Source organism: Phyllostomus hastatus, unplaced genomic scaffold (assembly GCF_019186645.2).
Source record: "Phyllostomus hastatus isolate PE091 unplaced genomic scaffold, TTU_PhHast_1.1 phas_contig_198, whole genome shotgun sequence".
Taxonomy (NCBI): Eukaryota; Metazoa; Chordata; class Mammalia; order Chiroptera; family Phyllostomidae; genus Phyllostomus; species Phyllostomus hastatus.
In genome coordinates this window covers 3,863,487-3,886,000 of record NW_025333715.1, presented here as the reverse complement: position 1 = coordinate 3,886,000, position 22,514 = coordinate 3,863,487, and the positions used below count along the sequence as shown (strand labels likewise).

The 22,514-nt window shown below is 58.5% G+C and overlaps 1 protein-coding gene across 1 annotated transcript; it reads right to left on the bottom strand.

Annotated features, from left to right (window-relative positions):
• Positions 1-1,423: 1,423 nt before the first annotated feature.
• Positions 1,424-21,941, bottom strand: A4GALT (alpha 1,4-galactosyltransferase (P blood group)). Its single transcript, XM_045834946.1, has 2 exons — positions 21,870-21,941; positions 1,424-2,596 (listed from the first exon to the last, which is right to left on the bottom strand). The coding sequence occupies exons 1-2, from the start codon at positions 21,904-21,906 to the stop codon at positions 1,485-1,487; spliced, it is 1,149 nt and encodes a 382-aa protein (XP_045690902.1). The 5' UTR covers positions 21,907-21,941; the 3' UTR covers positions 1,424-1,484.
• Between the last annotated feature and the right edge of the window lie 573 nt (positions 21,942-22,514).

Genomic DNA, 22,514 nt, shown 5'->3' with positions numbered 1-22,514 from the left:
ATATACACACACACACACACACACACACACACACACACACACTGTTTAGTGTGGATGGAGGGCAAAGCTCAAGGGTGGAGAGGGAGGCGTGGCCAGATCCCTGAGAGCCTTGAATGCTGGACCCAGGAGACAGGCTTTGTGCCCTAGCAATAGGGAGCCACAGAAGAGTTTAGGGTGATGGAGTGACATGTGTCTGTTTCATTTCTCTATAGTGACATATAGTAGACACTCACTATATGACGGCCAAATGACTAAACCATGCTTGACTTAAGAGGTCATCTCACTTGTTTAAACATATACACACATAGTTACCTATTTACTTGCATATTAAAATTAAAATCTGCTTATTCTAAAATAAATTAAGACAGGTGAAATGATGTTATGGAGAAATAAGTGACACATAATCCACTATCTGTATAAAAAAAAAAATCACCTGCTCTTGAATACCCCTGGAGCCAGGGAGCTCACCACCTTGCCAGGCTGCCCACGACCGTCTGCAGGAAGAATCCAGAGGCCTCTGAACACCTCCCCCTCTGCTGGCAAAGAGCAGCAGGCAGAGCCCGAGTTCCTGGCAGGACCCCAGTCCCGCAGGGGAGGCCTTCCGAGGGAACGCCCAGCCCTGAGGCGGCTTCCTCACTCAACCCAACCAGCTGGGGCCGCGCCCTCCCAAGCGCTGGCCTTCCCCCAGCCCAGACCTTTTGATCCAGGCTGGATCCCAGGCAAGTCACCTCCAGCCCTGCCCCCGCCCCCTGTGCTTCCCACCTGCAGAATGGTGCTGAGGAGGCCGTGTGTGAGCTAGTGTGTTTTCTCGACCACAGAGCACTCGATGTCCACCAGTCACTCTGTTGGGTTATTTTTTGTTTATTAACAGCAGGGTGGGAGTATTTCCTTTAAAATGCTTTTTCCAAGTCAAAAATCCTCCACACCCCTGTGCCCCTGGAGCGGGCAGCTGTCACCCTGTGGAAAGAAGGACGGGGCGGGCACTAGGGGGGGCCTCCCCCCAAGGGCTCCCCAGGCCGGCTGCGCCAGCCTCAGCCTGAGAAAAACCAGAGCCGGGAGAGCTGGGCCCCACCCCGGGCTCTCGAAGCCGAGTTTGCCCACTGCTCCCCCACAGCGGCCCCCGAGCCCCTCCTCTGGGGGGGTCTGCCTGCCTTCCTCCTGCCCTGGGCTCCTCCGAGGCTGCTCCCACCGCCGCCACCCGGGACCCCAAACACCCGGCTCTCCCGGCATGCCTGGGGGACGCTTCCATGTTCCCAGCTTCCACGTGTTGTCCAGCAGACCCAGGGTGCTCCCCACCCCCGCTGGCTTCCCCTGCCCTGAGCCAGCACGCTGGCTGGCCGCTGGGTGTCCCGCCAGCCTCACCGTGGGTCCGAGGGAACAGAGAGACCACCTGTGCCCCGCCCCCCACCCCTCCCCTCGCCTCCCCAGGAAGAGTGGCCGGGCGCCCCTCCCCACCATCCTCATGCTGGGTGCGGGCAGGCCCCTCACAGGTACATCCTCATGGCCTTGTGCGTCGTGGGGCAGTAGCGGGCGTGGAGCTGGGCCAGCAGCGCCCCGGACGTGGCCTCGAGGTGCGTGCCCTGGCTCTTCTTGTTCCACACGTGCACGGCGTAGGTGCCCCTGAGCAGCCGGGGCAGCTCCTCGGGGCCCACGTCCTCGAAGTACTTCCTCCAGCTCTGCCAGGGGATGGGGTAGAAGGCCTCGGAGGGCAGGGCCGTGACGCCCCGGCAGGCGCGGCTCTCGCCCAGGCTGCGGATGGAGCACCACCTCTTGAAGACGCGCGTGAGCAGCTGCGGGCCTTGGTGGCCCCAGATCCAGCTGTTGTAGTGGGCCACGAAGTCCCGCATGCACAGCGCCAGGAACTCGTGGCGGCGCTCGAAGGCCAGGAAGGCGCCGTTGAGGACGTAGCGGGACTGCATGCCCAGCGTGTTGGTCAGGTTCCTCAGGCTCCTGAGGACGATGAAGTCTGTGTCCAGGTAGATGCCCCCGAACTTCCACAGGAGCGCCAGCCTGCAGGCGTCGGACAGCACGGGCAGCAGGTAGGGCTCCCACCGCCGCCGTGCGGCCACGTACCAGGCCACCAGCGGCGTGTCCCGGAACAGCTCCTCGAAGTCCAGCGGCAGCATCTGCACGTTGGGGAAGCAGCGCAGGAGCGAGAAGCCCAGGTGCTGGGGCAGGGAGGCGTTGCCGCCGGGCAGCCCCCTCATCAGGACCGCCACCCGGGACTCGGGGTGCGCCCTGGCGGCCGACTCCACCGAGCACATGAACAGGAAGCTGGGGGCGGTCCGCTCTGAGGTCTCCAGGAAGAAGATGTTGCCCGGAGGTGGGGCGCTGGGGTGCCGCGTGGGCGGCGCCAGGTCGGGGCAGGGGACGTCGACAGGCAGGTTAGAGAAGCGTCCTTGGCCCCTGGGCCCCCCCGCGATGTGCCAGTAGATCATGACGGAGACCAGGAACATGAACTTGAAGCCGATGATGAACAGGGTGCAGCCCCGCTGCCTCGGGGTGCTCCGGAGCAGCCACGGCAGACAGTCCGGGGACCTGGACATGGTCTCCCCGGATGACAGCAGGAGCCTCCCTCCAGCAGGCACTAGCCGGTCTGCAAGAGATGGACACCACGCTGGGGCGGGCTGCAGCCGCCCCCGCCCCAGGAAAACACTGCCTACAAACTGCGGCCCTGGCCAGCGCCGGCGTCCGGAGCCCACGAGCCTGCCGCCGGCTCCGAGCCCCACCTCCCTCCTCACCTGGAAAACGGGACCCGTGGACCATGGCCTGAGCTCCCAAGGACTGGGCCGGGGCCACCGAGAACCTGCAGCCATCAGGGACCCGGGGCAGGGTCTGGCACGTGCAGGGGCTGTCGGAAGTAATGCCTCTAACGTGGGCACACAGGCCTGACTGCCTGGCCTAGCCTGTGCCCCCCCCGAGCAGGCCAGGCTGGCAGCCTGCAGTGGTGGGCCCGGCACACGTACCCCCCAGCTCCACAGACCAGGCCTTGAGCTGGTCCACGGGGGGCCGAGTAGCCCCGGGGACTGGCCGCAGGAGCCCCAGGGCTGGCACGTGGGGATGCTCGCCAGGGCCGGCCCAAACCTCTGGGCTCAGACACGCCGGGGCCTCCTGGGCCTCCAGGACCCCTGGCTTCCCCAGCCCCTGCCCTGGGCTGTGCTTCTCCCAGACCCGGGTCTGGGTTGGGAGGGGGACGGGAAGGGAAGTTGGCTGCTGTCCGTGACCTCTGCTAGTCCTGCCGCCCCTGGAGCCTCACCCGCTCCTGGCGGTGCCCACTTGGCCAGCAGCCAGAAACACTTGTGGGCGCCCTGCAGGTGGCTGGGAGGAACGGGACAGGCTTGGGCCCCATCACCGAGGGGGTGTGAATGCCCGGGATGCAGGTGACCTCAAGTCCGCCTGATGCGGCTGTGAGACTCGCGCACGGCCCTCGGCTCGCTGAGCCTCCATCTTCCCATCTGCAAGATGGGACCTCTCGGGCCCGCTGCTGGTACGTGCTCGCTCACGCTCTGAACACACGCTGTCCCCTGTGCCCTCGCCAGGCGACCTCGTCAGCACCAACACACGTGAACTCGTTAGACCCTTACGCTACCCTGTGGGGTGGTGATCATCACTCCCATTTTACAAGTGAGGAAACTGAGGCACAGAAGTCTGGTAACTCACACAGAGTCCCACAACCAGCAAGCGGCATGACATGGGTTTGAACCCAGGCCACCTGGGTCCAGAGTCTGTGCTCTCACCACTGCGCCATCCTGCCTGCCTGGGGAGTGGGGGAGAGAGTGCAGCCAATGTGCGCACGCGTCTGGCGCTTGCGGGGAGTCAGCGTGTGCTGGCCCGGGCTCTGCCCACCCCCGGCAGAATCCCAGCCACCGTGGGTTCCGTGCCTTCTGAGTGCACGGTGCCAGATTCACACCCACTGTGGCCCTCGGTAACCCCGGAGAGAAGTTGCGTCACTCCTACTTTAGAGGCCAGGAAACTTGGACAGAAAGGGGCGGAGGGACTGGACAAGTCTGGGGGCCGTGGGGGGCCGGGAACAACCGCTCCCAGGACAGACGGGGCTCCTGGCCAAAGACGGGTGCCCGGAGCCTGGGACCTGAGCGAATGGGCCCGGCCCTCCCCCGAGGGCCAAGGGCAGGGCACTGGGACGACGTCAGGGGCTGGCACTGACCAGCCTGGGCGCCCCATGGCGGTGCGGTGGGGGTCCGGGCAGCCTCCTGGAGACACGCCCCGGGTCAGCAGGCAGCCTTGTCCGCCGACGGGAACACGGCCCGCGCACACGCTCTCCGTGCCTGCAAGTCCATCTGCAAAAGATGGTGAGAGACACAGTGAGGTGCGCCGCGGGCTCTCCGAGGGCTGGGGCTTTTCCCGGTCGGGTTCGCGCCCCCCTCTCCTGGCCCCACGGGCGGGGGGCAGCAGTTGGGTGCAGCCCTGCCCTGGGGGAGCGCTCGGCCCGTGGGGACACCATTTGAAAAGAGACAAAGATAACACGCTAGGTGATGGCTGAAATGGAGCACATCGGCCACCAGAGGAGTTGACGAGAAAGGAATTGACCAGACGGACCTCCTCAAGGGCCATCGGGGCCGGCACACCTCCGCCCCCCCCCCAGCGCCAGTCTCCGTGCCCGGCACACGGCAACCACATGGGAAGACGACTCTGGTCACTCACTCACTCACTCACGGACTCACCCATGCGGCAGCCGGAGGGCCGCTGAGGACACAGGGCAGGTCAGCCGCTCGGCCCCTCTGCTCGGGCCCAGAGACGCGGGACGCCCCCCAAGCCCTGACCCGAGGCCCCGCTTCTCTCCCCGTCGTCACCTGCTCCGCCCCGGCCACGCCTGGCTCCTTGCTCTTTCTCAAATCCATCCCCCCACGCCGCCGTCAAAGGGCCTTCGCACCTGCTGTTCCTTCTGCTTGGAACAACACTGTTCCCTTCGCCCGTTCCCTCGCCCTCCTTCGGCCCTCACTCAGAAAGCCATCCTCCCGGAACAAGTATAAAGCACACACGGACAAAACCGAGGGTGAGGTGGAAGCAAGGGAGGGAGGTGGGTTTGGCCGGGGTGGGGGGGGATGCAGACAGCTATGATTGAACAACAATAAAATAATTTTTAAAAAACCATCCTGCCGTGGAGCCCTCCCTCGCGCCCCTAAAATTTCAACTCCCCCATCACTTCATAGCTTTCTGCTTTCGTCCGGCCTCCCCCACACTTGTTCCAACCTACGGTGCAGCCGTGCACTTATGTGGGTTAGTTATCGATTTGGAGCGTGGCCCCACGGGGACCGGCGGCACACTTGTGCGTCTTCTGTGTTCTGTTCGGCGTCCAGAGCAGTGGCTGGCCTCAGGATGCGGCCAGTAAACCCCGAGTGACTCCGTGCAGGTGAAGAGCAAGGGCGTGGATGGGGCCATCGATGAGTCAGTGAGTCCACGAATGATCGGTGAGTGAATTAATGAGTAGCCAGTGAGTGAGCAAATCAATGAGTGACCAAATGGACCAGGGAGAACGAGTGAGGAAACTGGAGGTCAGGGGTCAGGGGTCAGGGGAGCTGCCTGGATCCCCCCACAACGTCGGTCCCAAGGCCAGAGCCCTGATGGAAAATCAAGAAGCCTGTTCCCCGCCCTGGTTTTCCCCTGCAGGGAGAGAGGCTATTCTGGTCCCGAGGATTCTTAACCCAGTGTGGACCGTACTGAGGGGCGGACAGACAGACAGACAGTCGGATGGAGCGAAGCCCTGGCTGCTTGGGGGCCCGGTGGCGTGGGGCGTGGGGTGGGTGTGGGCCTGTTGGGAAGGCAGGACGTGCCCCTTGAGCCACGGATGGAGGTGCCGGCCGCGAGCAGCAGCACCGTATTTGGTGCCGGAGCCCAGGCCCCAGGAATAGAAGCTGCGAACAGGCCAAGCTGGCCCCGGCCCAATACCCATGTGACCTCAGGCCCAAAGCACTCTCCTGGCCCCCTGGATGGGCCTCCCAGCCAGGGCCCAAGCCCCGGCCCGTGTCAGACCAGCCTGGCGCAGCCCTGCCACCGCCTCCTCCCTCCTCGCAGCGCCCCCTGGTTTCCAGCCCCGCCCCAGGGCGGCGCCTCCAGCTGGCCCATGTTAGCTGTGGCGGTGCCCCTGCCACGGGCCCGGGAGCTGTCTCAGGCAGGACGTGAGGCCCCTGCGGCCTGGCTCTGTGTCACCTCCACAGGCCCCATCGTGGGAGCATCAGGGTCAGGGTCCAGGTTCCAGAGGCTGGAAAAGGCTCCCTAACCTGACGCTTGTCACCTCTTCACAGCCCCCCCCCGCCCCCCCCGTCCCCGTGCCCCTGCAATGGGACGCTCCACCTCTGACCCTCTCTGGGCTCCCGTGTGCAGCCCGAAGCTGGCGGAGCATGACCCAAAGAGAACAGGTCACAGTGACGGACAGACCTGGTCCCTACCGACCCCGCTGCCGGGCTGGGTGCTGCCGGGGCAGCTCCCGGGACGCCAGAGCTGGGCCCTGGGAGATTCCCGTGTTCGCATGGGGACCCAGAGGCCCAGAGGAGGAAAGGGACTCAGCCGAGGTCCCACAGCAGTGGAGGGTGAGACCTGCACAGGAACCTGGGCCTCCAGTGGGGCGTGGGGGTGGGGGCTCCGGGAGCCCCTCCTGTCCGTCCGCGGGGAAGACGTGACCGAACCAGGGGCTCACGGCTGGAGGCGGGCTGCCCCTTGACCCAGGCTGGGTTCTGAGGGCCCGAGGGGAGTGGGTCCCGAGGGGGGCCGGGCTTTAAAGGAACGGTGCATCCCTAGAACAGAGGGGGAGCCCGTCAGCAGAGCGCCCTGGAGAACCACACGGCCTCTCTCCCAGTTTGCACCACAACTCCCTGGCAACAGCCCATGCAGGAAAACCCAACGAATTAAAAAAAAATTGTCAAAGGAACAAACACAGCATCCATCCAAAGATGCTACAAGAATGAAAAAGGAAAAGGAACCCTGCGGTTATCTTATGTATAAAGAAAATTCACTATATAAATATTTGGTACACAGCAAATACAAATTCCAATCGAGTCCCGGCTGGTGTGGCTCAGTTGGTTGGGGGTTGTCCCAACAAGCACAAGGTCGCCGGTTCGATTCCCAGTCAGGGCACATACCCGGGTTTTGGATTCGGTCCCCAGTGAGAATCCGGTGAGGGGCAATGGATCGATGTTTCTCTCTCACATCAATGTTTCCTGACCCCCCCCCCCCCCGCTCCCTCCCTTCCCCTCTCTCTACGATCAAAAATAAAATAAAGAATAAAGTTAGAATCCATAATTACAGCATGACTTTAAAAAAAAACAAAACTTGAAAAAGCAATCTCAACCCGAAGACCTTCCGCTTTTGCGAGAACCGGAGAGGAACCGGTGAGACGGAGCCACGGCTGGACAGCTGGACGGCGGGTGAGGCCGGGCAGAGGCCGGGAGGGAACTAAAGGGTTAAAACAGTTCAGAAGTGAAGGCCAAACTGCAGCAAAGGACGAGAGAGCACGGACCCCACCCAGAGCGCAGCGGAAATCACGGAGGTTCAGAGGAGGAAGGAGCTGGCGGGCAAGGGGGGCAGGAGGTGGCCGGTGCACGAAGCTCAGCGGCCGCTGCGGGGGAAGCACGTGTCAGCGCGGAGGTGGCCGGTAAGAAGGAGACCACTCCCCTGCTTTGCTGAGTAAGAGGAATTGTCACACAGCTGCGTCATTGTCACACACCACTAAACATTAAAAACGGCTGCCAATTAAACAACGCCACATTGCTTTCTCATTCTACGACCGTTTACTTCGAAAGGATTGTTTCGTTGGGTTTACGCGCCACCTACCACTTCTGCGCAGACCTAAGAAGTTAAGGGAAAGGAACTGGGTGATCCTGAAATGCCGTCACCACCAAAAGCCCATTTTTCTGCTCTGGCCAGGCGGCTCCTGTGGTGGGAGTGACATCCTGGGCTCCAAAAGGTTGCGGGTTCGATCCCCGACCAAGTCTACCCTGGTCGTGTTTGCAGGGGAGGCAACGATTGATTCTTTTCTCTTTTCTCGCCTTGATGTTTCTCTTTCTCTCTCTCTTTCAAGCAATAAAAACATGTCCTCAGGTGAGGATTAAACAAACAAAAAAAGCCGATTCTTCTGAATGACATCAATTCAGTGTCACTGATGCCTCTGTCCCCACCCACACCACCAGGTATGGGCGGGTGTAGCTTTTCTTAAAAGAGTCCCTCAGGCTGTCTCCAGGCTTCTCTGCCAGCCTGCTGCCACTTCCTCACGTCATTGCACAGGTGAGCAATGACAACTGTCAGGAGCTCTACCGGACCCAGAGCTTCCAGAGGTGTGAGAATGGATACAGTAAAATACCTTAGAACCACTCAATGCCGTGTCAGCTAAAACGGGGTAGTGATGAGAGAGGGGGAGAGAGGGAGGGAGAGAGAGAGGGGGAGAGAGAGACAGGGAGGGAGAGAGAGAGGGAGGGAGGGAGAGAGAGAGGGGGAGGGAGATAGAGAGAGAGGGAGGGAGGGAGAAGAAAGGAAGAGGAAACAAGTTAAATTTATTGTCCACAGAAGAGAAACAATAGGTACTAGGTAACTGGGAATATTACATAGAAGCATAAATATCAATGTAACCACTAGAACAAAAACACAAGCTTTCCTAAATGTCAGAAGGGCTACAGTATTTTTAAAAAGCGAAGAGAACCGAACCCGACCGGAGAGAAGGAACAGAGAACACGGCCTTTCCAGGAGCACGAAGACCCGCGGGTGTCCGCAGGATGTGACGGAAGAGGACCGAGGGCGTCTGCCCCGTGGATCAATAACAGGGTGAAGTCACTGATCTCTTTAAAAAACGGTTCAGTCTGGATGTCAGGCAACTCCATCCTGCATTCAAGGGTCACAATTCCAACAAAGTAACTTGAAATGGTTCAAGGTGACCCAGTGAGCAAAGGCATCAAGACGGATACAAACCAGACCAAGCTGGGGCCACAATCTCAATGTCCGACGACGAGAACTTAAGGCAAACATCACTATAGGAGCCGAAAAAGGGCCGTTTAGAACGCTGAGCGGTGTAATTCACCAGGCACCACATAGCAACGCAGCAATTTTCAGGAAGAAGAAATGACAGGGACATTAGGATAAACAGATTGAAATACACTAATAAGTGACTTTACTTCATCTCTCAGCCCAAGAAACATTAAATAGACCAAACATAAATACAAATTCAGAAGACCCAGATGAAATAATCAGTAAGGTACTACAATACATGAAACTCTCTACGCTAATAGTAGATCATATTCTTTATTTTTTTTTAAATTTTATTTATTTTTAGAGAGGGAAGGGAGGGAGAAAGAGAGGGAGTGAAACATCAATGTGCGGTTCGAAGTGTCCCTCTCATGTGTCCCTTGTTGGGGACCTGGCCTGCAACCCAGGCATGTGTGCTGACTGGGAATTGAACCGGCGACCCTTTGGTTCACAGGCTGGCGCTCAGTCCACTGAGCCACACCAGCCAGGGCATGTTCTTTCTTTTCAAGAGCTGATAGAACATTCATGAAAACTGAACACCTCAAGAACAACCAAAAGTATAAAAAATACAGATTTTTGTGATCACAGGTAGAAATTAATTTAAAAGTCTGGAAATTGGGGTGGGGGTATAAGGGGACTAAATGGTAATGGAAGAAAACATGATAAAAATTAAATTTAAAATAAGAGAAAAAAATGACAATAGCCAACACAACAATAGCTGTCTGGTGTGAATGAATCGAAATTATTTATTTATTTATTTATTTATTTATTAAAAACATTGTTCCTTTTTTTTTTAAAGATTTTATTTATTTATTTTTAGAGAGGGAAGGGAGGGAGATAGAGAGAGAGACAGAGAAACTTCAATGTGCGGTTGTTGTGGGTTATAGCCTGCAACCCAGGCATGTGCCCTGGCTGGGAATCGAACCTGGGACACTTTGGTTCCCAGCCCGCGCTCAATCCACTGAGCTACGCCAGCCAGAGCCGAAATTATTTAAAAAAATTAAAAGTCTGGAAACTGGAAAAAACAAACTGTCGTGGACAATTCTTTAATCACAAGGTAACTACAAACTGAGTTTTTAGGATTTCCATACGGTAACCATCATCAAAACATCACGAGTCTAAACCTACAGGATACAGCGGCAGCAATCAGAAAAATATTTACAGCTTCCAATACATGTAACTGACAACAGCACAGATAAAAATAATAAACAAATAATAAATAAATAAATAAATAATAAAAATAATAAAATAAAACACCAGAGAAAAACAGTAGAAAAAGAACCATGAAATAAACAGAAAGAAATAAGAGAAGAATTAATATGGACTAAAGCGGAAATAAAATTAGAGAACAGATGAGCCACAGAACGAAGCAATGTGACAAAGAGCTGCGTGTCTGGGGAAAACATTCAATAAAATGTATAAACCACCACTGACCTGATTAAGAAAACAAGGGATGGCAAGGAAAGCAAAGGAACAAATGCCAAATAGGAAAGTAACCAGAGGGGGAAGAACGAATTTTAGTCCTAAAATAGTGCTTTGCAAATACAATGTAAAGCCTGAAAACAATAACCGCTAGACAACTGTCACCGCTCCAGCCCAGCCCTGAAAGCCACCGACGGCCTAGACAGGCCAGCGTTCATGGGAGACATGGAATGATCAAAGAGCAGTATGAAACAGAAGCACCAGAGCAAGGTATTTTTGGAGGAAAATTCTAGCAAACTCTTTTTTTAAAAGACTTTATTTATTTATTTTGAGAGAGAGGGGAAGGGAGGGAGAAAGAGAGGGAGAGAAGCATCAGTGTGTGGTTGCCTCTCTCACGCCCCCACTAGGGACCCGGCCGGCAACCCAGGCGTGTGCCCTGAGTGGGAACTGAACTGCTGACCTTGTGCTTTGCAAGATGACCCACTCCGCCCACTGGGGCGTGCGGGTCAGGGCTCTAGCAGTAACGGAAACCCAAAGCCTTTTAGAACTGTATCGAATAGCAAAAAATATGAGCCAGAAAACCTCAAGAAACTTTTAAAGTAGAAGAGAAATGGAAACCTGAAAAAGATTTCATAAGATGCCCTACTGACCAATATCGCTTAGGAATATTACCGTAAAAATCCTGAATAAAACATAGGCAAGTGGAATCCAAGAGCACATTAAAGGAATAAAATATCAGAACTAACTGGGCTTGCCCTGGTCGGTGGCTCAGTCGGTTGGAGCACCATCCCTGCACCAAAAGGCTGCTTGTTTGATCCCTGCTCGGGGCATATACCCAGGCTGCAGGTTTGATCCCCAGTTGGGGTGCATATGGGAGGCAGCCAATCAACATTTCTCTCTCACATCCTTGTTCCTCTCGCTCTCTCTCTCTCAGCCTCCCTTCCCCTCTCTCTAAAATCAATAAACATGCCCTGGCTGGTGTGGCTCAGTGGACTGAGCATCAGCCTGCGAACCAAAGGGTCGCAGGTTCATTTCCCACTCAGGGCACATGCCTGGGTTGCAGGCCAGGTCCCCAGTAGGGGGCGTGTGAGAGGCAACCACACATTGCTGTTTCTCTCCCTCTCTTTCTCCCTCCCTTCCCCCCTCTCTAAAAGAAAATATTTTAAAACAATTAATAAACATATCCTCTAATGAGGATTAGGAAAGAAAAACCTAAGTGGGCTTATTCCCAGAATGCAAGGATGGCTGGACATTCGAAAATTGTTAATATAATTCATCATATTCATGGATCAAAAGAGGAAAATCACAGTCATCCCTGGAGATGCTAAGAAACATTTGACAACATTTCCAACACTCATCCTGGATAAATTAGGAATCGACAGACACTTCCCTAACCAAGAGACATAACACAGCACCAAAGCCAGGAAATAGCTTTGCACTCAGCTTTCTACACGGGGTGCACTCCTCTGAAGACCTGGGGTGGGGGCGGAGGAGACAAAGGCACCCATCCCCGTCACCAGTACTGGAGGTATTCCTCAAAACGATTTGGGAGGGGAAAGAAATTAGAGGAGAAAGGAAGAAAAGGAAGGAAGGAAGGGAGGAAGGAAGGAGAGGAGGAAGGAAGGAGAGGAGGGAGGGAGGGAGGGGGAGGGAGGGAAGAAAGAAAGAAAGGAAGAAAGAAAGAAAAGAAAAGAAAGAACAGAAATCTTTAAAACGATTGGTATTTTCATAAGATACTACTGTACACCTGGACAAGTCAAGAGAAACGACTGAAAAGCTACAAGTAAAAGAATGCCAGGAAGGGTAGGACACACACACCTTACCCAGCGAACAGTCAGAAGCAGAAGATGTAACGCACGAAAAGACCCCACCAGCACGTTACTTAGGGTTCACCTTGACAAAAGGTGTCCAAAATCTGTATGCGCAAACATTGACAGTCTCTGAAGAACATGCAATAAACTCTGCATGTGAATACATGGAAAGACAAACCATGCTCTTGGACAGAAGACTCAGCTTCATAAACAGGTCGGTTTTCTCGAAGCCAGCTGATACATTGCATGGCATCCTGGAACTGCACAAACTGATTCCGATGCTCAGACAGAAAAACAAACAAGCAAAAACCTACAGGAGTTCTCCTGAGAAGGAGGGAGGAATGAGGAAGGCCTGACCTTCCAGACTGCAACGCATTCTCGAGCTTCTGCCACTGAAACGGTGCCGCCACAGGAACGGCCGACTCGACCACCAAGCGGAAACCACAGAACACGGCATGGGCACAGCCGATAAAGCAGACGGGCCTCTAGGCCCCGGGGCTGGGCAGCCGGAGGAGCTTCTAGAGGGAAAAAGAACAAGCTGATTCATAGCTTAGAACATGCCCCAGGATAAACCCCCAATGTGAAATAATAAAACCCATAAACGTTTAGAGCCAAACATGGGTGAGTTCCTTTGTAACCTTGGCGTTGGCCAAGTTTTCTGAATTAGGCGTGAAATCCAAAGGCCATAAAAGAAAACAGGAATACACTTGACTCCTTGTTGAAAAAAAACAGACCAGCCAGAAAGTCAAAACGACACCTACCGCCCTACACCTGAACCTCATAAGCAAGACTGAGGATCGTTGGGTAAGGAAGAGAAATGCAAATGGAACACTCAGATAGCATCTCTCACCTGCCAGGTTGGCAAAGCACCAGCGTGGAGGAGGCCGGAGGGAGAGGGACCTCACACGGCGCTGGCTGGCTGGCTGGCGGGCTGGGGAGAGAGCCTGGTGCCTGCCGCCCGCCCCAGGGCCGGCAGGTGACCCACCTCCATCCACGTTACATTTGCATGTACCTTTCATCACTGCGACCCCCCTCTGCGACCTTATCCTACAGATAAGTGACTTTTATACAGGTCACAGATTTGTTTGCAACTGCAAACAATGAGAAACCACCCTCAAGGTCTTTCCTGGAGCGACTGATTAAATGCGCAATGACACGGTGACACAGCCACACAGCAGCAGAGAACAAGGTCAGCGGGCAGGGACCACAGCCGCTTTTCCTCATTGTCCAGTCCCACGTGGTCAGCACAGACCTCGGCGTACACGCTGTTTAAAAAAGGTTTTTATTTACTTTTAGAGATGGGAAGGGAGGGAGAAAGAGAGGGAGAGAAGGATCAGCGTGGGGTTGCCTGCGGACCTGGCCCGCAACCCAGGCGTGTGTCCTGACAGGGACTCCAACCAACCGGGGACCCTTTGGTTCGCAGGCCTGCGCTCAGCCCACTGAGCCACACCAGCCAGGGCCCATGCACATTTTTTGAGTAAGTAAACGACCCCTAAACCGCCCCCGAAAGCCCGGGGACGTGCCGCTCCGACAGTCTGTCCAAAAGAAGGTCGGTCACGTGCCTTGGACTCTGTGTACAAAACCATCGGAGCACTCACCGGCCCCAAGAGAGGACAGGGGACCTTCCCAGCCTCCCCAGCACTGTGAGGCTAGTAATCGTCGGGGGGCAGGATATGCACCCGTGTACCTCCACCTCCAAGCCTCAGAACCTCCATGTCCCCCCCTCCTCGGTCACTGCAGCTCTGCCCCAGAGGCCAGACTGAAGGTCAGGTTGCCTGGGGTGGACTTCTCCGAGTCAGAATGAGGTCGCCCTGCCTGAGCTTTAGGCTACGTTCAGCAAGTCACCGTGAGTCCGAACCCCCACACGTGTGGACACGGGCACGTGCACGCCGGGGCCTCCGGGAGTGCCAGGTGGCGAGTGTGGACGAGCTGTTGGTACCAGTCACTTGCTGTGCCCGGGGTTCCCAGAAGCATCTAGAAATTCTGGCCCGAATTATGAGAATTATGAGTCCTGAGTGAACTCTCCGTGGAAGAAAGCTCTCCCATTGTCTCTCACTTTCTCCTTTTTTTATGGTATCAAAGATAAAAAAAAAATAACTGGCGACAAGAGAGAGCGCCACTCCCAAAATCACACACAGAGCGCCACCAGTGTGAGGCGCTCTTCCTTTTAACAGTCTTTGCTGATGGGATGTCACCCGAGTAAAGGGCCTGCCTGGCTTCCAGCCCCCACCCCCAATTCTAAGCCCCAGTTTCTTCCCCTGTAAAATAAGGAGCTTGTAAAGGACAATGTCTAAGGACCCTTCGAGAAAGACCTTCCTCACCTGGTCTCCCTGGCACCGGTTCTGCACAGCCCGTCAGAACCCGTCACCACTGGCCTCTCCGTGCCCGGCCAAAGGAATGGGTGATGAGGCCAGAGAGATAGCACATGGGTAAGAAAGTTCTCGCTCCACCTGGCACGAAAAGTCGTTGTGGAAAGAAACCGGTCAAGCCCTTGGCATCACGCCCAGCACACCTCGATCGCTCACCCAACACGTGCTTAAGCACCTACTACGTGCCAGGCCCCACTGCAAGGTGTGCACGTACACACAGCAGTGACCGAAGCAGCGTCTTTGGCTTCCTGGATGGAGCTGACATGGTGGCGGGAGGAAATTCACAAGCAAAGAAACACCCGAGGTGGTGAAGTGGCTACAGAGAGAGAGAAAGGAAACAGAGAGAGAAACGAAACAGAGAGTCCCGGCTGGGAGGATGGGGTGTGTGCGCTACGTTGCCCAGAACAGTTCGGGATGGCCTCTCTGAGAAGCTGAGGCTTGTGCAACCCCCCCAGTATCTGGGGGGGAGTGTCCAGGGGAACGGTGAGTGCAAAGGCCCTGGGGCTGCGTGCCTGCCGGGCTGCTGGAACAGCAGGGGGAGGAGGCAGGGGAGCCATCCAGGAGAGGAGGTGAGAGACCACGGAGGCCAGGCCACGGGGGCCTGCAGGGCCACCGGAAGGGCTTGCCTCTCTGATTGGGAGGGGACACCACTGAGGGGTGCTGAGGAGGAAGGACGGTTGTGTGACACGTGCTACGGAGATCTTTCGCACTGGCTGCGTTTCGAGGCTGGACCTCGGGGGACGCGTGGCTACACGAGAGCAGTTAGGAAGCCACTGTGATGACCCAGGGGAGGGGGGGCAGAGGGCAGGGATGGGGCGGGCCCCTCTGCCAACACATTCCCTCCACATCTCTCCCTCCCCCGTCAGCCACACCCACAGTGTGACTCAGGTCTCTCCGTCTGTCTGACTGTCCGTCTGTCTGAGGTCCCACCACCCCAGCCTCCTTCCCGACTCAGCCCCCAGCTTCCGGACCAGCCACACTGAGCTCTTCGGGGCTGCTCCAGCTGCCGGGCCCCGGGAATTCCAGGTTTCTGCAACAGGCTCTGTCCTCTTCCCAAAATACCCCTCCCCCACCCCTGCCTCTGCCCAGGAGCGTCCTAACCACAGAACAGACGGGCTTGCCATTTGCCAGGAACACGAACGTGGCAGGAAACCCTGCCAGCCGCACCTCATTCGGGTTTCACGTCCTCCACGGTGGACCCATTTTTCGAACAAATGGGACGCCGAGGTGCCGAGAGGAAAGGGACCTTCCGGGAGCTGCGTGGGGCGCCGTGGGGGGCGGCCTTTGCACCCGGCAATGCCTGCCCGCGAGTCTCAGACCCTCCTGCCCCAGGAGTGTCTCCTGCCCTACGTGAGCAGTGCAGCCACCTCCAGGAAGCCCCCTGGGTTTGGGCACAGCTCTGTGCCGTGGACTGTACTCCCGGCGCTCACTGCACATGCTGACATCCAGTAGGAGCCCGGAGCCCCTTCCGAATGGGTGGGTGTGTGAGCAGCACCCTCCAAACCCTGGGCTGCACCCACAGCCCAGACCACGGGCAGGCCCTCGGAGCTCAAGGGCTGACTCTGGCCTTGAACCGGCAGCAGAGGAAGGCGGGCACTGGGCCAGAAGCTGCTGGAGATTGCGAATGACATTGACGGGGGAGGGCCTGGCGCCCAACGGGGACACCACGCAAGTGTGATGACAGCGGGATGGGGGATAACGAACCACCATCCTGACACTTCCAGTGCCTATGACAATGATGCAAGAAGAACTCGGAAGGAAAACCAACTCTCCTGTGCGGCTAAAGCCACCGGGTCCCAGGAACGCTGAGCTTCTGCAACATGCGATCCCCTCTTCCCAAAAGCGTCCCTCCCCCCCTCCCCCACCCGGCGCCTCCTAACCATCATAGGTGCCAAGAGTCGCCATTTGCCAAGATTCCACTGAAGGCGATGACGGCTTTATTCCTGGCCGTGAGCAAGGGGTGCTTTTTGCTCTGTCTTTACACCTCCGTGCACTGCCGGACACGGGCACAGACACGTTTAGACAGGGGCGGGGCCACAGCCGGTCAGGTGCCTGCGCCCAGTCCCCCTTCATAGAGAAGTCGAGTGTGTGTGTGCATGGCGGGGGGCGGGGGAGGGGGCAGTCACCACGGCCAGTCTTCCCGTGGCCTTTGGCATCTTCTCTCGGGTTCGGTTCCCATGCCTCCGATCCCGGGTGGCGGTGTTTACGCAGAGCGGCGCACGGGCGGCACACAGAAGGAGACCCGCTGTCCTACGCCACGTTAGATTTCTCGTGGAGAATCACGCTGGGCCCGTGTGTTCCACCACTCACGGCGGAGGCCGCACAGCTGCGCACGCTCCGTAAAATTCACCAGGACGTGTGGGTGCGGCGGGTGTAAGTGAGAGCCGGAAAAAGCTGCCTGAAAACAGACGTTCTGGCCCCGGCTGCTGTGCCTCCCGGGTGGGGCGCGGGCCTGAGAACCAGAGGCGCGCGGGCTGGACCACCAGTCAGGGCTCCTGCCTGGGTTGCAGGCCAGGCTCCCAGCAGGGGGCGCTCGAGAGGCAACCACATATTGGTGCTTCTCTCCCTCTCTTTCTCCCTACCTTCCCCTCTCTCTAAAAATAAAATAAATAAAATCTTACAAAAAGAAAAGAAAAGCCCTGGCTGGCGTAGCTCAGTGGATTGAGCACAGCCTGCGAACCAAAGTGTCGCAGGTTCAATTCCCAGTCAGGGCACATGCCTGGGTTGCAGGCCATGACCCCCAGCAACCGCACATGGATGTTTCTCTCTCTCTCTCTCTTTCTCCCTCCCTTCCCTCTCTAAAACTAAATAATAAAAAAAAGAAAAGAGAAAAGAAAAGAAAATAGATGCTCGGCCCTTCATATGATAACGAATCCAGCTCCGCCGCTGTCAGCTGTCCCGCGGCAGCCCCAGGCCTCACCTCCCCGACTTCCCGCTGGACCACCAGCCAAGACTGGGTCTTCCCGCAGTGTTACCGGCCGCACAGGGGCCAGCACCTTGGTGCGTGCCTCTTTCATCACGTCTACAGGGCTGTTTCCTAGAAAGCAGTCTCCGGAGTCCAAGGAAATGGAACGTAAGGTTTGGAGGCAGACCACGAACTTGTTTCCGGAGAAGTTTTAGAAGCCTGGTCTCTCCACTGTGGGGGCGCGCCCACCCTCCTGGCTCTCATTTGGGAGGGCGGGGGCAGACATCAGTGGAAAGCTTCCTGTCTGCGTGGAGCTGCGTGAGAAGGGTGACGGTGTGTGTTTCCTAAGGGCCTACCAGGCCTGGCCACTGGTCAAAGTCACGTTCAGGCCGTCACCTGCTCAGTTGCCCCAGCAGTCCCGAGGCACAGCAGGGCTTTGAACACGGTTCTCGGGGGGAAAAGGGGGCTGCCTGTGGCTTGGCCTGGTTCGCCCGGGACAGCAGTGGGTCCAGGAGCCCGAATCCCACTGTGACGAGAAGCAGGGCCTGACTCCGAGCCTCAGTTTCCCCACCTGTAAAGCAGGAAGAGCAGCCCGGGAGGCCTGAGAGGGTTATAAATAAGGGCAGCTCATGGCCTGCCTGGCACCTCGTGGGGGCTCGGCCGATGGAAGCCGCCCTCCACCACTGTCCTTGGGGGCCTCGCAGGGAAGGAACGAAGCCCAAAGACAGCTGGGGGGTTGGGGGCACCCTCTCCAGGCTCTGCGCCTCCATGGAGCCCGGTACCCGGGCCAGGGGCTCCTGCTCCTTCACACCCAGCCTCTCACGGCGCGGGAAGGTCACTCCTGCCCGCACAGGCACGCATCCCAGAGGCTGGGGGCTCTGCTCAGGGGTCCGCCCCTGGTGGGTGGGAGTTCGGGCACCAGGGAGGGGGTGCGCACATGGGCCCGGAAATGCAGGGGCTCTCCTAGTTCTGTGATGAACTCCAGGCCTCACGGAGGATGTCTGTCCAGGAAGAAGACAGACAGGCAGACAGGAGAGGAAGGGACCACAGGCTCCCCGAGCTCCGGGCAGCATGGGATGGGCGGCGCTCCCTGATGCCCATTAGAGACGGGACGCCCCAGGGGACGAAATCTCAAGGGCACGCCCTCAGTGCCCAGGGGAGCCCGAGCCCACTGTGAGCCCAGCCCTGCCGCCCATCGGCTGCTGGACGAGGGGATCTGTCACCCAAGGGACTAGGCCAGCCAACAGCACAGGGAGCAGAACCCTCTCTCCCTCCCCACCCATGCTTTTCTGCCTCCCTGTCTAGGAAGGTCAAAGCCAAGTCATAAGGTGCCCTTCCAGCCCCGCTTTCTCGAGGCCTGTCCCGGCCAGCTCGGGTCCTCACAGACCAGGGCCGGGGCCCTCACCATCGCCTGCATCCCCGGGGACCTCCGTGGATGGACCCGCCCCTCTCTCTCAGCTGACTCCTCTTTCGGCTCTGTCCCGCCAGCTCGTCACTGTCCGCCTTATCAACAAGCGTACCCACAGAGATCGGGTCAAACAAAAATTCAACACACCAGCAGCAGCAAAAATAGAAGCTAAACCCAAACCTGGGCGCCGCTGGTCACAGAGAGACGGGGGGAGGCCCCCCACGGCCGGGCGCGAACAACCGAAGGAGAAGCCCTCGGAGGTCCTGGCCCTTCCTAACCTTTGACCTGGCAATTTCACTTCTAGGAAATGACGAGAAGTGCACAGTCACAGCCCCAGGAAGCGTGCAGGGTCCTGGGGGCGAGCCAGCCGGCTCAGGGACGGAGGCTTCTGGAGGCTCGTGTACCCGACTACCAAGAAACACCCAGCAACACAGCAATCTATGCATAAATTCAATGTAGCGTTCTCTAAAGGCAGCAAATATAAAAAAAAACCCTGTCCAATGAGAGCCATTAACTGAGTATGAAATGATAATATGTAAGTGTTGAAAATATAAACAGCCCAGGCTGGTGTGGTTCAGTGGATTCAGTGCCGGCCTGTGGACCCAAAGGTCACCGGTTCAATTCCCAGCCCAGGCATGTGCTTGGGTTGTGGGCCAGGTCCCCAGTTGGGGTGTGTGTGTGTGTGTGGGGGGGGGTGTGTGGGAGGCAATCGATCCATGTTTCTCTGACACATTGAAGTTTCTCTCCCTCTCTTTCTCCTTCCCTTCCCCTCTCTCTGAAAATGAATAAAATCTTAACCACAAAAAAAGAAAAAATATAAATAATGTTGAGAGGTCATTTGAAACATGTATATAGCCAAGATACTCAAATATGTAAAAACGCATTTTGTTTTTAAGACTTTATTTATTTATTTTTAGAGAGAGGGGAAGGGAGGGAGGGAGGAAGAGCGGGAGAGAAACATCAGTGTGGGGTTGCCTGTCCCTCACCCGGCACTGGAGACCCGGCCGGCAACCCAGGCCTGTGCCCTGACGGGGAATCGAACTAGTGACCCTTTGGGTGCTCAATTCACTGAGCCACACCAGCCAGGGCTAAAAATGCATTTTAAAATGCCAGACAAAGAGGGCACATATTAACGATGATTTATCTCCAGGTGGTGTAAATATGGGGTTTCCACCCCATATTCTTTAGTTAATCCCTTCAGGTACGTTCAAGGGACACCAACGCTGCCCTGGCAGAGGGGACACCTGGCCTGGGCAGGCCCGCCCTCCCCACCCCCACCCCCACCCCCCACCCCGACCGGGGAGACAGCAGCTGCGACAGGAGGAAGTGCATCCCAGAGAGCACAGTAGGGCAGAGTTGAGGGGCAGTCCGCCCTGCCCTCGGGGCAGAGCACCGGGAGGGCAGCCCCTTGGGGGAGGGGGAAGGCTGGGGGGCGGGGAAGGGCTGTTTCCAGGCGTCCAGCTTCCCTTTCTCAGCAGCCCCTTCCCCCCCCCCCCCCCCGCCCCCCACACGTTTTGCCAAAAACGCCCCTGGCGGCCACCTCCTCGCACTGGGCCCTGCTCCCATGTCAGACCTTGGGGGGCCTGCACCGCACCCCCCCCCACGCTGCATCCCGGACTCCCACGCGGGGCGGATGGGTTTGGGAGCCGCCGGCCGGCGCTCAGGTGGTGGGTCACAACTTCAGACGCTGCCCGCCCTGGCACACCGGCGGCCGGGCCCATCACACACACACGCGGGCGCGCGGGGCACAGCCCCACTACCCCAGGCAGCTGGCGGGCGGGCGTTGGTCGGTGCAAGGAAACAGAACACAGTTTTAAGAATTTCCATTTTGGAGTCCGTCCTTTAATACGGGGTTGTCCTGGGGGACAAGCAGGGACAGGAGCGCCAGGCTAAGGGGGAAGATGAAGAGCAGAGAGGGCTCCACCCAGACCCCCCCTTTCTTCCCGCTGGTATTTGGGCCTGACCTGGGCACTCCCACGGCGGGGGCTGGGCTGTGGGGACTCGGAGCGCAGGCCGCGGCAGGACGGGTCGAGAGTGACGGGACACACGGCTTTTGGTGACTCCCGGGGGCCGGCGTGGGGCCGTCACTCAGTGTCTCCGGGAGACAACGGGGGCGTCCTCCCGAGGGAGGGTGGGCGCAAGGGAGCCAGAGCCTCAGCCGAGAGTGGCAAGCGGGTGGGGACCTTCGCCCCCCCCGACCCCGGTACCGGAGGTGGACGCCAGGCCGGGGTACCCCCGCCGCCCCGGGCAGGGAGGAGGGGTGGGCTCTGAGGCCGGACTGCCCCACAGCGAAGCCCAGCTCCTAACTCACTCGGCCGTTCCCATCTGGAGCCGCGGGAGGGAGGGAGGGAGGGAAGCGCGCCGGAAGGAGGGGGTCGCCAGCGGATCCAGATCCCGGGAGGCAGCGCGAGCCCGGACTTTCTGACTTCCCAGCTCGCGCCCAGGCCGCCCCTCCACCTGGAGGGCCCTTCCCCTTCCCCGCGCGTCCAAAGCCTCAGGATCTCCTGCCCCCGCCGGCCCCCCTCCAGCCGGCCGCGCCGCTCTCCCCACCTGCACACACTCCTGCGCCAGGGGCGAGCCCCGCGGGGCGGCCAGGCTCCCGGCACCTTCCGCGCCCCCAAACAGCGCGGCGCGACCCGCACTGGGCCCCGGGCTTCTGGCCCCCGCGTCCCCTACTCCCGCCGCGAACCCGGCCAGGGCGGGGCTGCTCCGGGGGATCCTCGGCGAAAGGGGCGCGCCTCCGAAGTAGGGCCGGGGCTCCCGCGCTCAACTTCGGGGCGCAGGGGCGGGGAGGCGGCCGCCGGGGACCGCCGCGCCCAGTCCCCAGTCGCTGCGCACTCAAGTGTCCCTCTGGAACAGGTGGCCCGGGAGAGGGTCGGGCCCTCCCCGGTCTTTCTCGAAGCGCCCTCCCCCACCCGGGCCGGGGCGCGCCCAGGCCCGCGTCCCGAACCCCCGCGCGCGCAGCCGCCGCGCAGCCGGCCTACCTCTGGACCCCACAGCGTCCCACGGCGTCCAACACATCCCGAGCCAGCCGGCAGGAGCACCGCCCCCTCCGCCCGGGCGGGGTCAGCGCCGCCCCTTACAGCTCCGCCCGCCGCCCCCCCTGCGGCGTTCCCGCTCCCCGGGTCCTCACGCTCCCGGCGCCCAGACCGCGGGCAGGTGGGGTAGGGAGCGCTCCTGTGCCTCCCTGCCGCCTGCCCCGGGGCGCATAGTCCCATTCCCCCCATTTAACAGATGAGAAAACTGAGGCTCAGAGTGGTTGTCAGCATTTGAACCCTGGCCTGCCTGATGCCACCGCCTAGAATATACCCACGAGCCTCCCTCCAGCCCCGCCAACGGCGACCCGCGCTGACGCTAAACGCTTTGCCCGCACCATCTCTTGCGTTTCGGTCCCAGCTTCCCAGGGTCCTCGCCGCCACCCGGCCTGTTCGCCCACCTCCCCTCGGGCCACTGCACACTCGCCGTGCTGTCCTGCCCGCTCCTGCCCACCCCCTCGCTCTGCTGACGACCCGCGGTGCCCAGGCCCCGGAGAGAATGGAGACACTGCACCCCAGCCCCAGGGGCAGCCTGGCACTCAGTAGGTGCCCCCGATGGCCCTTGGCGTGAATGCCGGAGAAGAACATCCCCAC